Source organism: Schistocerca cancellata, chromosome 8, assembly GCF_023864275.1.
Source record: "Schistocerca cancellata isolate TAMUIC-IGC-003103 chromosome 8, iqSchCanc2.1, whole genome shotgun sequence".
Taxonomy (NCBI): Eukaryota; Metazoa; Arthropoda; class Insecta; order Orthoptera; family Acrididae; genus Schistocerca; species Schistocerca cancellata.
The window spans coordinates 328,711,503-328,727,252 of record NC_064633.1 but is presented as its reverse complement, the minus strand read 5'-3'; the positions used below and the strand labels follow the sequence as shown (position 1 = coordinate 328,727,252).

General features: G+C 44.0%; 2 protein-coding genes across 3 annotated transcripts in view; one reads left to right on the top strand and one right to left on the bottom strand.

The window, feature by feature from the left end:
* Positions 1 to 15,750, top strand: part of LOC126095545 (uncharacterized) — a 471,749-nt gene that overhangs the window by 79,995 nt on the left and 376,004 nt on the right. The window lies entirely within an intron of this gene.
* The window catches only part of LOC126094843 (15-hydroxyprostaglandin dehydrogenase [NAD(+)]-like), a 152,539-nt gene that overhangs the window by 34,264 nt on the left and 102,525 nt on the right, over positions 1 to 15,750 (bottom strand). For both annotated transcript variants that reach the window (XM_049909447.1, XM_049909446.1), the window contains exon 4: positions 6,120 to 6,293. In XM_049909447.1, the coding sequence (XP_049765404.1) occupies positions 6,120 to 6,293 (174 nt within the window). The remainder of the gene's footprint in view (positions 1 to 6,119; positions 6,294 to 15,750) is intronic.

The following is a 15,750-nucleotide window of genomic DNA, read 5'->3' as shown; positions in this document are numbered from 1 at the left end:
TTTTTTCCTCTCCGTTGAACAGTCTTCCCACAACAACGTCAAAAACGTTACAACCTGATGTTTTCGACACGGTCGTAAGGAAAGAAGATTGAGTTTAACACCCTGTCGACATCGAATTCATTAGAGAGGGAACACAAGCACTGATTGCGTCAGGGATGTGGAAGGAAATCGGCCGTGTCCTTTCAAAAGAACCATCCCGAAATTTTCCTGGAGCGATTTAGGGAAATCACGGAAACCTAAATCTGGATGGCCGGACGTGAGTTTGAACCGTCGTTCTCCCAAAAGAGAGTCCAGTGTGACAACCACTGCGTCACCTCGCTCGTGCACAGTCATACTGCATCACCAAGTAGATTACACCTGTCAGTATAGACTTAGCATTTTGTATCCATGTGTCCACATTTCAACACATGACCTGCTGTCCAGATTAAAATAATGCTGAAATTCGATATGGTGTTGACCCATCCTTAGCCTTGATGACATCTTCGACTCTCGCAGGCATAGTTCAATCAGGTGCTGGAATGTTTCTTGGGGAATGGCAGCCCATTCTTCACGCAGTGCTGCACTGAGGAGAGGTATCGATGTCGGTCGGTGAGACTTGGCACGACGTCTGCGTTCCAAAACATCCCAAAAGTGTTTTATAGGATTCAGGTCAGCGCTCTGTGCAGGACAGTCCATAACAGCTATGTTATTGTCGTGTAACCATTCCGCCACAGGCTGTGCATTATTAACAGGTACTCAATCGTGTTGAAAGATGCAGTCGCCATCCCCGAATTGCTCTTCAACAGTGGGAAGCAAGAAACATCAGTCTAGGCCTGTGGTGTTGTAGCGCCACGCAAAACAACAAGGGGTGCAAGCCCCCTCCATGAAAAACACGACCACACCATAACACCGCCACCTCCTAATTTTACTGCTGGCACTATACATGCTGGCAGATGACGTACACCGGGCATTCGCCATACCCACACCCTGAAATCGGATCGCCACATTGTCTACTGTAGTCCATCACTCCACACAACGTTTTCCACTGTTCAGTCGTCCAATATTTACGCTCCCTACACCAAGAGAGGCGTCGTTTGGCATTTATTGGCGTGATGTGTGGCTTATGAGCAGCCACTCGACCATGAAATCCAAGTTTTCTCACCTCCCGCCTAACTGTCATAGTACTTGCAGTGTATCCTGATGCAGTTTGGAGTTCCTGTGTGATGATGGATAGATGTGTGTCTATTACACATTAGGACCCTCTTCAACTGTTGGCCGTCTCTGTCAGTCAACAGACGAGGTCGGCCTGTACGCTTTTGTGCCGTACGTGTCTCTTCACGTTTCCACTTCACTATCACATCGGAAACAGTGGACCTAGGGATGTTTAGGAGTGTGGAAATCTCGTGTACAGACGTATGACACAAGTGTCACCCAGTCACCTGACCACGTTCCATGTCCGTGAGTTGCGTGGAGGGTCCAATTCTACTATCTCACGATGTCTAATGACTACTGAGGTCGCTGTTATGGAGTACCTGGCAGTAGGTGGCAGCACAAAGCACCTAATATGAAAAATGTATGTTTTAGGGAGTGTCCGGATACTTTTAATCACATAGTGTATTATATGCCTCTGTACAACATCTTTTTCGAATTTGTAGAGTGCTTTGTACCTTAATTTCCCATATCCCTCTAGTTGAGTTGGGCTGTGCAGGAAATCACAATGAATGTATGCAGTAGATGGTGAACATGTGGACGTTATATATATATATATATATATATATATATATATATATGTGTGTGTGTGTGTGTGTGTGTGTGTGTGTGTCTCACGAAGCTTTTACTGAAATTATTTCTTTCCAGAGTAGTCTTAGATGATATCCCGCGAATTATATATGAAGGACAACAGGCAGATTCCATTGTCCTCGATAACAGCTTCCCAGATATGCGAATAGCGTGAAGACTTCTTAAGTAGTAGGATCCGGTACGTTGTTTTCGACGGCGAGTGTTCATCAGGGACAAGGGTATCGTCAGGAAGTGCCCCAAGGAGACGGCTCTTACACTCTATATGCATAAATGAACTGGCCGACAGGGTGAGCTGCAACTGCACGTGTTTGCCGGTGACGGTGAGGTATACGGAAAGGTCTCGTCGTTTCTTCAGGAGTACGCAAGATGACTTAGACAAAATTTCTAGTTGATGTGATAAATGAGAGCTATCTCTAAATGTAGAAAAATGTAAGATAATGTACATGAGGAGAAAAATCAATCCCGTAATGTTCGAATACTGCATTCGTAGCGTGCAGCTTGACACAGGCAAGTCGGTTAAATATCTAGACGTAACTTTGCAAAGTGACATGAAATGGAAAGAGTATGTAAGGAATTTAGTGGAAAGGCGAATGGCGATTTCAGTTTATTCGGAGAGTTTTAGGAATGTGTGGTTCATCTGTAAAGGAGAGCTCGTGTAGAAGGCTATAGATGCGTCGGCGTTAAATTGATCTCTGACAGTTGCAGTGAGCAGGGCTTTGGGCGAGCCGATCTCAACCAATAACGTATGGCGATGTTGTTAACTTCTCTATGGCAACGCCTCTGGGGCTGATAACCTTTCAGACGGTTACTGTTTTTGCCCGCAGCCGTTAAAGCTTCGCAGTTGAAAGCTCGCAACAGCGTTGCGAGCTGTCAGGGATCACCTTACACCGTCTCGACTATAGTGCGACCCGTTCTTGAGTACTGCTGGAGTGTTTGGGATACCAACAGGTCAGATTAAAGGAAGACATCGAAGCAATTCAGAGACGGGTTGCTAGATTTATTACCAGTAGTTCCGAACAGCACGCAAGTGTTACGGAGATGCTTCGAGAACTGAAATGGGAATCCCTGTAGGGACGGTGTCGTTGTTATCGAGTGACGATATTGAGAATATTTACAGAACCAGCATTTGAAGCTGACCGCAGAACGACCTACATTTCGCGGAAGGACTACGAAGATAAGATAACAGAAATTTAGGCTTGTACAGAGGCATATGTACAGACGTTTTCCCCTCGCTCTGTTTGCGAGTAGAACAGAAGGGAAACGATTTTAACCGGCAAGATTAGGACTATCAGACCATCTCTTACATCCAGCCAGGCATTTAACATATTTTACATCACATTCATTACGATAAATATTTTATAAGTTGTATCTAATTTTGAACTTCGTAAAACACTTAGTAATTTCTATAGCGCAAAAGGGAAAAAATATACACGATTTTCAATCGTTCATTAGAAGTGCAACAATGCAAACAAGTTTCATGAAGGTAGATCTAAAGAGTGACGGCTAGAAGCAATGGGCATGAGTGGAAGGATGGAAGACGGACAGAGAGGAGAAATGATAAAGAAACAAGTTATGGAGAGAGGGGGAAAGAAAGCGCCGCGAATGACTGAGATATGAAAAGAGAACGATTCGTAAATGGTAGAAAATAGGAGCATTTCCTTCACTGCTTTAGAGAGGGAAAACTGGCCATATTCGTCAGTTTTAGAGAAAATGTCATGAGGGTGACAGAAGATAGTGTTTCACTTTTCCATAAGAGCAACAGGCCATTTATCCGTGCTCAGATTTCAGGGTAGTTTGTTACAGATGCTGGTGGTGGCAATGGAAGAGCTTGCGAATGTTTTTATCCTATAGATGGACACAGACAGGGTACAGGGTACTACATAAGTAGAGAATAAAAGCTTCTGAAATGTGGTAGAGAGGATGCTGTAAGTCTGCTGAGTTATTCATGGAAATTAAAGTGTCGCCGCGCATATCTGCCGCTTTCCTTGCGGATATGTGAGAGGTGTGTCGTATGTACATTCGTGGAGAGTAGTTGAGTGCAATGGAATGCATGTACACAATTGTGTTATATTTGTGTCGTGTGATGCTGATGAGGGAAGGGAGGGACTGAAGTCCAGCGCCGACACGTAGCGTATTCCTCTCGAACAGCACCAAGACGACCGACAAGCTTAGGACGTCCTCACCCGACGGGTGCATCGTCATTAATACTGTCACATCCCCCAGTTCGTGAGACAAAGCGGCGAGGCTTGAATTAAATCCTGCACGCTGGCGCAAATAGTGATCATCAGGAAGCTTGCGTCAGCATGTCTCCTGCACTTGTAGGCCAAATACCGGCAGTGAAAAATGTTATTCATCACCAGGGTTCGGAGCGGTGCAGAGTGCGCCAACTCGCTTCAAAGTCTGGACAGAATTTATAAAGAAAATGATATGCCCGCTTAGCTCGAACTAAGGATACCGAAGTATTCCCGTGAGAAACCGATACACATCGTATTTCATCGGCTTTTGGCATCTTTGGATCCATTCATGTCGAGAGTCCAGAAAATGACAGCTGAAGTTAAACAGATGTTGCCTGAGGTAAAAGTCCCGCGAAATTCTGTGCAGATTGCAATGGCGCATATTCCTCCATTGCTGCGGCGTCGTTCCGGCCTCACATCGATATGATGCATGGCGTGACATCTGACGGTGAACAGTGAATCAGCCAACACCAATTTTTCATTTTATTGTTTGTAAGGCCTGTTTAATATGTGACAGCGATCGTGCCTAGTTATCAGGATGAAATAAGATGGGTGCCACTCCAAAAGGTATGTGTATGACATTTTAACCGATGTAATGCGATTTAAAACTAAACGGCTGCCGATATTTTCCGAAATCGTTGGCTACAAAACTTCCTCTGCGTGCCACCACTTTTGTAAATGGCTGTCCTAGTGGCTTAATAGTATAGTTAACGAGTTCAAATGTATTTGTGTGCACGTATTTGCACTTTTTATTCGACGGTCATGTTTCTATCCTGCGGGAATGTCACAAGTTAAACTGCGTCTCTCATTATTCAATTATCTCATACACTATTATCTGCACAGAAAACGTCATTAGGGGTTTCTGTATAATTTTTGAGGAGCTATTTGGAATTGTGGTCATAATTTTTTTTGGTAAATTGGGTAATGATTTTTTTACGTGATTAAAATGCACCGTACTAACATTGTTTTATGTTTCGCGAAATGCTGCAAATCAGTTCATATTTTGTACCTAGAATTCTCCAAAGTCTGGTGGCAGCTTCACCGGACTCACAATATTCTGCAATAATGTCCGATGCCGACATCTGGGCACAGTTTTGATCCGCGGATATGACACAATCGAAGCTACTCCGTTGTCGATTGGTCGTCTGTCTGAAGATGCGCAGTTAGCTCGAACTAAGGATACCGAAGTATTCCCGTGAGAAACCGATACACATCGTATTTCATCGGCTTTTGGCATCTTTGGATCCATTCATTTCGAGAGTCCGGAAAATGACAGTTGAAGTTAAACAGATGTTGCCTGAGGTAAAAGATCTACTTTTTAAACAATCTCCCAGCAGACAATCCGAAAGCGATCGTCCTGAAAGCAGTAGTGACACAAGCGACAAATGTGACTATAATTTCGCTTGAAAAATGTAAAATACCGAGTAAAACATTTCAATACAGCAAATTCGACTTATAAATCGTTATCAGCGACCTCAAAATACTTTCTACAAGAAATTTTGCTCGAATGCGCCAGATTTATGATTATTGACCTGCCAAAATGTATGAGCCATTTTGAATTTTGTAATTCCCACATCAGATTCCTAAAAAGCGACCCAAAGCACCTACAAGAAACTCAGTTTTGTGGTATTTTATGTTCACTTTTGTACTATGTCCTGGTTTTGAAGCTACTTGGCCCAGTGTGTGCCGTACCTCTCAGTCGAGCACCATCGCACGGGCGTACGCTAGCGATCTCGGCTACGGGGGCGAGTTTTCAGGTAATTAAGAAAGAGGTAGTGAATAGAATTGGGAAAAAAGAAGCTGACGGCAGTGGCTGACTAGGCAAAGGGGTAAGTTGATAGGACACTTCCCTGTGTACCAAGGCACAGTGAGCTTATTAATAGAGAGAAGTGTGGGGGATAAAAATTGTAGAGGGGTACCAAGGCTCGAATACAGTAAGCACGTTCAAATGACTGTAGGATGCAGTGGTTCTGCAACAATGAAGCGATTATTGGAGGGTAGACTAATGTGGAGATTTTCTGTCAGCAATAGTTCTGACTGTTGTTTCCCCCCCAGCGAGAACCGCGTCATCAGCTGGTGCTGGTGTGGAGTGTGGGCGGGACTCACCCCGAACGAGCGCACGAGGCCGACGACGGCGTGCTTGCTGGTGACGTAGGCGGGCGCGCCGGCGATGGCGGACAGCCCCAGGATGGAGGCCACGTTGAGCACGGCGCCGCCGCGGCCGCCGCGGTCCCGGCCCATCGCCTCCAGCGCCAGCAGCGTGCCGCGCATCACCGCCGTCTGCACACACACACGTCACATCCTGGCAGCCGACCACGTGACCGCACAGCTGTTACTGAAGGAGACGGGGAATTTTCCGAGTCTGAGGGTTTGTGACAACAACGCAATCACACTAAATTGAAATAGAGACTGAAGACTGAGCGTTACTGTCACCGCTGTGAATGTGTAGCTCACAGCATCTGGCCGTCAGCAGTGTCATATAACTGTCGTGAATCCCATGACGTTCAATATATGACCAGTTGCTTCTGTCTAGAAGCTCTTTAATTTTCTAACCTACATTTTCAAATGTTCTTAGCTGTACGAGACCACGCTTTGTTTGTTTTAAATGGAAGAGACGAAAAGAAAAAGCTCATGTTCCTAATATCTATGGAAACTGGGTATACGTTCTAAACTCCTTCTCTCCCCTGTCTCTGTCTGCCTCCCCCTCCTCCTCTCTTTGTCCATCTCCTTCTCCTTCCCCCATCTCTCTGTCCACCACCACTTCCCCCTCTCTACATCCATATTCTCCTGCCCCCTCTGTCTACCTGTCTGTCCACCATTACCTCCTCCCCCATTTCTCCATCCCTCTTCTCCTACTACCTCTCTCCATCTGCTCCTGCTTGCTATCTCTGTCCCCATCATCGCCCGCATCTCGTGGTCGTGCGGTAGCGTTCTCGCTTCCCACGCCCGGGTTCCCGGGTTCGATTCCCGGCGGGGTCAGGGATTTTCTCTGCCTCGTGATGGCTGGGTGTTGTGTGCCGTCCTTAGGTTAGTTAGGTTTAAGTAGTTCTAAGTTCTAGGGGACTTATGACCACAGCAGTTGAGTCCCATAGTGCTCAGAGCCATTTGAACCATTTTGAATCTGTCCCCATCCTGGTTCCCGTTTTCTATGTCCGTTTCCTTCCACCCTCTGTCCATCTCCTCTTCCTCTCTCTCTCTGCTCTTCAGCCTTGTTTATTATTATTGCCCATTCACATCCTGCAGTAGTCTCCTAATCATAAACCAACCTCCCTGTCTGCTAAGGACTCACTATTGTATATTTTATATACTTTTATATATTAAAAAGTATATAGTCTGTATGTCTCTAAACGTTTATTACCGTAATGTGTAAAAATCTGAAGCAAAACGGAAAGGCACATTTTGAGATTTCGTATCTTAAGTATTTCATATATTACATATCTGTAGTTATATATTATATGCATTAAAATATACATATGTTAAAGGCTTAGGTACCTAAAAACACCCCCAAGTCAGATTTTAACGTTGTGACAAAATTTAAAAGCAATCGCTCAAGAACTTTCGGAGATTAACTATTTTGAACCAAGCATTATTTACATTTTTATAACGTTTTGCCTTTTACTACATACATAACAAATGGCGTTCTAGTAGCTATGTAAAAACATTTGAGTTTTCGGATGCTACGTTGTGTCAGAATTTCAAAGAAATCCATGAAGAACATTGGGAGATGTTGAAGAAACGAACATCTAAGTCTGTACTATTTATATAGAAAATGCAGATGTTCCTAATCGTAAATATCTGAAAGTTTTTGATCGAATTCTTTGAAATTTAGACACAACGTTGCTTTGGAATACACTTATGTTTCATATACCTATTTTTAAATCTACGTAATATACAATTTTTTATAAATTTAATAAAAGGGGAACGTTGATACAAAAAGTAAAATGACCACGCAAGGCATACGAACAATAATCGCTATAAATCAAAATGTAAATATTCATTCGTTCAAAATCGTGTATCTCCGATATCCGGAAGTTCTTGACCCAGTTGTTTTGAAATTTTGACGCAACGTTGCATTCTAAAACAGGCGTGTTTTTACGTATGTATGTATAAGAACTCACGGAGATCGCAGATATACGTTTTGAACAAAATCATTCACAATTTTATTTATACCGATTACTGATCGTAGGACTTGCATGATCATTTTACGTTCTTATACAATGTATTTACATATTAATGGTTATATATACATAAAGCAATACACAATATAAACAAACCAAAATTTTATAGCTGAATATCTACATCTCTTAACAAGTCCACATATCTCGATGTCACCCAATGCACTTCATTGAGTCCATCAGGAAATTTACGTAGTAGAGACTCTTCAATCAGATGCCGCGCAGTTTGTACACCAACCCCATACTCACACGTCGGCTTATCTTTGAATCCCCGTCTGTACAAACAAGCATCAAACCTTCTATGTATTTAACGTAATCGATTCAGAGTTGTCCACAGTTTCCTGGGAAGACCAAATCCATTTACGCGCTTAAGAGTATCAGAATTTGCCGGAAGAACTTCTCCCAATCCGATTTCCTTTTTTGGCACACGCCATATAAAAGACGTGCATCTCTCCTAGGCCAGGGTGGTTTCTTGGCTTTGAGTCTGCTGAAAAGTGTTTTCTATAGCTGATTGAACAGAACCGATTTTTGATGAAGAAGTACACCTTTGGTACTCTCTTACAGCTGATGCTTCCCATTAAATTGATGGTGGTGCATTATTAAATAATACTTGAAGCTATGGAAGTAGTGTTGATTTAGTAGTGCCACTAATTATTCTCATTGCTTGATTTAGTTTAGCCGGCCGCGGTGGCCATGCGGTTCTAGACGCTGCAGTCCGGAACCGCGGGACTGCTACGGTCGCAGGTTCGAATCCTGCCTCGGGCATGGGTGTGTGTGATGTCCTTAGGTTAGTTAGGTTTAAGTAGTTCTAAGTTCTAGGGGACTGATGACGTAAGATGTTAAGTCCCATAGTGCTCAGAGCCATTTGAACCATTTAGCCAATTTAGTTTAACACCAACATTGCATGCATATTCACTGTTGTTCTGTATCAGAGCACAGTATTCTGCCGTAAAGTAAACTATAGCTAATGCAGCAGTACAAAGAGGATTTGCATTTGCACACAATCCTGACCTAGCTAGTTTTCTAATAATATTAGCTCTGTTGTTAACTTTTTTTACTATATTTTGTAAGTGGTTCTTAAAAGTAAGGGACCAGTTCAAAATGACCCTCAAGTATTCTGGGTATGGATTATTTCCACAAGAACATTTTCAAAGAAGACATTTAATCTCGCCCCACGATTATTAAGATTGTAAGCATTTACCTTTGTTTTAGATGGAATCTTTTGTAACTCCAATTGTTCCATTAATAACCGATTACTTGTTAATCAGTGTTCAAAGCTCCTTCACATTTTTCCTTTGCCTGATAAGCTACTGCTAGGCCGTCAGCAAGTTAGGTCTTTCTAACATTTGCGTTGGGCATATCACTGGTATAAAGATTAAAAAGGGTTGGTGACAGCATGGAGCCCTGCCGTAGCCCACCATTCAGCCTTCGCCATCTACAATCCTCTTCCCCGAGAAATACTTGGAATCACCTGTTACTAATCATGCTGTCCATTAGGTCAACTAGGATTTCGAATGGTATGATTTCTGTAAATTAAAGTTGCAGACCGTGTTGGCATTCGGTATCAAATGCGTTCTTAAGATCAACGAATGCTGCTACAGTGTTTAGTTTATGTTGTTAACCTACATCTACATCTACATCTACATTTATACTCCGTAAGCCACCCAACGGTGTGTGGCGGAGGGCACTTTACGTGCCACTGTAATTACCTCCCTTTCCTGTTCCAGTCGCATGTGGTTCGCGGGAAGAACGACTGTCTGAAAGCCTCCGTGCGCGCTCTAATCACTCTAATTTTACATTCGTGATCTCCTCGGGAGGTATAAGTAGGGGGAAGCAATATATTCGATACCTCATCCAGAAATGCACCCTCACGAAACCTGGCGAGGAAGCTACACCGCGATGCAGAGCGCCTCTCTTGCAGAGTCTGCCACTTGAGTTTGTTAAACATCTCCGTAACGCTATCACGGTTACCAAATAACCCTGTGACGAAGCGCAATGCTCTTCTTTGGATCTTCTCTATCTCCTCCGTCAACCCGATCTGGTACGGTTCCCACACTGATGAGCAATAATCAAGTACAGGTCGAACGAGTGTTTTGTAAGCCACCTCCTTTGTTGATGGACTACATTTTCTAAGGACTCTCCCAATGAATCTCAACCTGGTACCCGCCTTACCAACAATTAATTTTATATGATCATTCCACTTCAAATCCTTCCGCACGCATACTCCCAGATATTTTACAGAAGTAACTGCTACCAGTGTTTGTTCCGCTATCATATAATCATAGAATAAAGGATCCTTCTTTCTATGTCTATGTCTATGTTTATGTTAAGGGTCAGTTGCCACTCCCTACACCAAGTGCCTATCCGCTGCAGATCTTCCTGCATTTCGCTACAATTTTCTAATGCTGCAACTTCTCTGTATACTACAGCATCATCCGCGAAAAGCCGCATGGAACTTCCGACACTATCTACTAGGTCATTTATATATATTGTGAAAAGCAATGGTCCCATAACACTCCCCTGTGGCACGCCAGAGGTTACTTTAATGTCTGTAGACGTCTCTCCGTTGATAACAACATGCTGTGTTCTGTTTGCTAAAAACTCTTCAATCCAGCCACACAGCTGGTCTGATATTCCGTAGGCTCTTACTTTGTTTATCAGGCGACAGTGCGGAACTGTATCGAACGCCTTCCGGAAGTCAAGAAAAATAGCATCTACCTGGGAGCGTGTATCTAATATTTTCTGGGTCTCATGAACAAATAAAGCGAGTTGGGTTTCACACGATCGCTGTTTCCGGAATCCATGTTGATTCCTACATAGTAGATTCTGAGTTTCCAAAAACGACATGATACTCGAGCAAAAGACATGTTCTAAAATTCTACAACAGATCGACGTCAGAGATATAGGTCTATAGTTTTGCGCATCTGCTCGACGACCCTTCTTGAAGACTGGGACTACCTGTGCTCTTTTCCAATCATTTGGAACCTCCTGTTCCTCTAGAGACTTGCGGTACACGGCTGTTAGAAGGGGGGCAAGTTCTTTCGCGTACTCTGTGTAGAATCGAATTGGTATCCCGTCAGGTCCAGTGGACTTTCCTCTGTTGAGTGATTCCAGTTGCTTTTCTATTCCTTGGACACTTATTTCGATGTCAGCCATTTTTTCGTTTGTGCGAGGATTTAGAGAAGGAACTGCTGTGCGGTCTTCCTCTGTGAAACAGCTTTGGAAAAAGGTGTTTAGTATTTCAGCTTTACGCGTGTCATCCTCTGTTTCAGTGCCTTCATCATCCCGGAGTGTCTGGATATGCTGTTTCGAGCCACTTACTGACTTAACGTAAGACCAGAACTTCCTAGGATTTTCTGTCAAGTCGGTAGATAGAATTTTACTTTCGAATTCACTGAACGCTTCACGCATAGCCCTCCTTACGCTAACTTTGACATCGTTTAGCTTCTGTTTGTCTGAGAGGTTTGGGCTGCGTTTAAACTTTGAGTGAAGCTTTCTTTGCTTTCGCAGTAGTTTCCTAACTTTGTTGTTGTACCACGGTGGGTTTTTCCCGTCCCTCACAGTTTTACTCGGCACATACCTGTCTAAAACGCATTTTACGATTGCCCTGAACTTTTTCCATAAACACTCAACATTGTCAGTGTCGGAATAGAAATTTTCGTTTTGATCTGTTAGGTAGTCTGAAATCTGCTTTCTATTACTCTTGCTAAACAGATAAACCTTCCTCCCTTTTTTTATATTCCTATTAACTTCCATATTCAGGGATGCTGCAACGGCCTTATGATCACTGATTCCCTGTTCTGCACTTACAGAGTCGAAAAGTTCGGGTCTGTTTGTTATCAGTAGGTCCAAGATGTTATCTCCACGAGTCGGTTCTCTGTTTAATTGCTCGAGGTAATTTTCGGATAGTGCACTCAGTATAATGTCACTCGATGCTCTGTCCATACCACCCGTCCTAAACATCTGAGTGTCCCAGTCTATATCTGGTAAATTGAAATCTCCACCTAAGACTATAACATACTGAGAAAATTTATGTGAAATGTATTCCAAATTTTCTCTCAGTTGTTCTGCCACTAATGCTGCTGAGTCGGGACGTCGGTAAAATGAGCCAATTATTAACCTAGCTCGTTTGTTAAGTGTAACCTCCACCCATAATAATTCACAGGAACTATCCACTTCTACTTCACTACAGGATAAACTACTACTAACAGCGACGAACACTCCACCACCGGTTGCATGCAATCTATCCTTTCTAAACACCGTCTGTACCTTTGTAAAAATTTCGGCAGAATTTATCTCTGGCTTCAGCCAGCTTTCTGTACCTATAACGATTTCAGCTTCGGTGCTTTCTATCAGCGCTTGAAGTTCCGGTACTTTACCAACGCAGCTTCGACAGTTTACAATTACAATACCGATTGCTGCTTGGTCCCCGCATGTCCTGACTTTGCCCCGCACCCGTTGAGGCTGTTGCCCTTCCTGTACTTGCCCAAGGCCATCTAACCTAAAAAACCGCCCAGCCCACGCCACACAACCCCTGCTACCCGTGTAGCCGCTTGTTGCGTGTAGTGGACTCCTGACCTATCCAGCGGAACCCGAAACCCCACCACCCTATGGCGCAAGTCGAGGAATCTGCAGCCCACACGGTCGCAGAACCGTCTCAGCCTCTGATTCAGACTCTCCACTCGGCTCTGTACCAAAGGTCCGCAGTCAGTCCTGTCGACGATGCTGCAGATGGTGAGCTCTGCTTTCATCCCACTAGCGAGACTGGCAGTCTTCACCAAATCAGATAGCAGCCGGAAGCCACAGAGGATTTCCTCCAATCCATAGCGACACACATCATTGGTGCCGACATGAGCGACCACCTGCAGATGGGTGCACCCTGTACCCTTCATGGCATCTGGAAGGACCCTTTCCACATCTGGAATGACTCCCCCCGGTATGCACACGGAGTGCACATTGGTTTTCTTCCCCTCTCTTGCTGCCATATCCCTAAGGGGCCCCATTACGCGCCTGACGTTGGAGCTCCCAACTACCAGTAAGCCCACCCTCTGCGACCGCCCGGATCTTGCAGACTGAGGGGCAACCTCTGGAACAGGACAAGCAGCCACGTCAGGCTGAAGATTGGTATCAGCCTGAGACAGAGCCTGAAACCGGTTCGTCAGACAAACTGGAAAGGCCTCCCGTTCAGCCCTCCGGAATGTCTTTCGCCCCCTGCCACACATTGAGACAATCTCCGACTCTACCACAGGTGAGGGATCAGCCTCAATGCAGGCAGTATCCCGGGCAACCACAGTCGTAGTCCGATCGGGGGATGCATGGGACGAGCTGGCCGTCCCCGACAAACCCCCATCCGGACCCCCACAGTGATGCCCATTGGCAACAGCCTCAAGCTGTGTGACCGAAGTCAACACTGTCTGAAGCTGGGAGCGAAGGGATGCCAACTCAGCCTGCATCCGAACACAGCAGTTGCAGTCCCTATCCATGCTAAAAACTGTTGTGCAAAGAACATCTGAACTAACCTACAGAGAGCGCAAACAAATCGACACAAAATTTAAACGGTTATTAAAATACAAGATTGCCTGGTAAATGCAGTAATGCTGCTACTTGCGCACTGCTGACACACTGCTCGGCGGCGGAAGGAGACTACGCGATTGTACACTATTCAGGTACTAAAACGCTATGCTACAACTCTCAAATACTATAATACGCCCGAAATTTATGAATTAAAAAATGCAAGTACCAAAAACACGCAAAGAAATTAAGAATTAAACTATGTAACAAATGAGTGAGCTAGGAGTATACGACTTGCTGCTGCAGCTGCTTATGCAACGGCGGCAGGGACCTGCGTCGATAAAGGATGTTAATCTTAATATCTGACTGATAAGAAGCAACTGCTATTCTTTCGAAAACTGACTTGTTGGAATGGAGTTACTTCGTCAATTAACGGTTGGATTCAAGTTGTCAATATTCTTTCTTAGTTTGTAGTAGTAGTGGTATAGGTCTGTAATGTGATGCTTCATTGCATCTTTGCCAGCTTTTTGGGTGCTATTACTTTTGCAGCTCTAAATTTTGCTGGCAGAGTTCCACTAACCAAAATCATGTTATGCAGCTGTAACAACCACTGATTAGTTTTCGAGCTTGTGCTTGTCAGGAATTCTGGATAAATTAGATCGAAACCAGCCGATGTATTTATACGCACACTTGCCGAAGCCTCCTCTAATTCACCAGCAGTGAATTCGTGCGATAATATATTTTCGTACATTAAAAGTTTGTGCTGATGTAACACGACACGCTTTGTCGACTCAACACAAAATTACTTGAAACTACCTGTTTCGTGTCATTCCTCTGCTTAGTTCGTTGTCATCATGACCCTGCCTTACTTTCTGCCCTAGACCAATCGTTCAATACTCCAGCGAAATTGATCAAAGATTACAACCGTGTCCAAATCAGAATCCATCCTCTTAAACTTCACCATTGCTTGCTTGTTACAGCAAACCTCGACTGAACCTACTAGTACACACAACCCCATTCTTCCCTCCCCATGAACTTATTAAGTACTTAGACAGTCCCGTCGGCTCTCCCGCTCTTTCTTTAGCAAGTGTTAAAAAGCTTTACTCCAATTCACAGACCACAATGCTGCTCCACACTACCCATTGCCCTACAACAATCCACTTCTCGCGGACAACCTAAGCAAAGCCTACCCTTTCACTATCTCCAAGACACACTCAGATTCCCGCGAAGCTCAAATTTGATCCCACCAAGAGCGCATATATTCAAGAGCGCCTCGACGTATATGTTGTTCCCTGTGTTCCTAGTTTCCAATATTTATACTTCATATCAAGATCAGTTAAAGTACACAACAAACAAGCCACTACTACAAAAAAACTCATATTGCTAACAATTATGACTGGGCCATATACCATCACATTAAAAATGCCATACCTCCTTCTTAGAAGTGCTTACAAGTCTTTACAACATCATCCTCCATATCAGTTTCTACACTGACAATGAGCCATGCAACTCCTCAAAAATTCGCCTCTATTTAAAATCCAATAACCCTCCTAGTAAAACCTCTTCCAGTTGACAAGTCAGCCTTACTTCGGTCTTTCATAAAGGTCTTTGAATCCATCCTCTCGATACACACCCGAAAACGTTTTGAACAACACCTCCCTCTCTCCATCACTAAGTGTGGCTTCCGTCTGCTGATAATCAACTCCTACATGTGGTGCTGACCCTTCCTTGGCCTGCCTCTAGACATCTAAAAAGGCTATGAACGTGTCTTTTTCAGAATACACGGTATGCAGTTCCTATGAGTCAATTAAGTCTACCTAATTGCGTCCTTCCTAATTTAATCGTTCATCCTATGTGCAGTACAGAGTACTCTCTCCCACATGTTTATCCAACTGGAAGTGAGCTTCTAACATCTGTCCTGTCACCTCTGTTGATCTCCTTTACATCACCGACGTCCCTGAACCAGTCCTTTCCATTACTTCAACAAGCTGACGCCACCTTCTTTGCAATCCATCCTTCCTCCTATTTGTCCTTGTGAACAGTCCAACTTC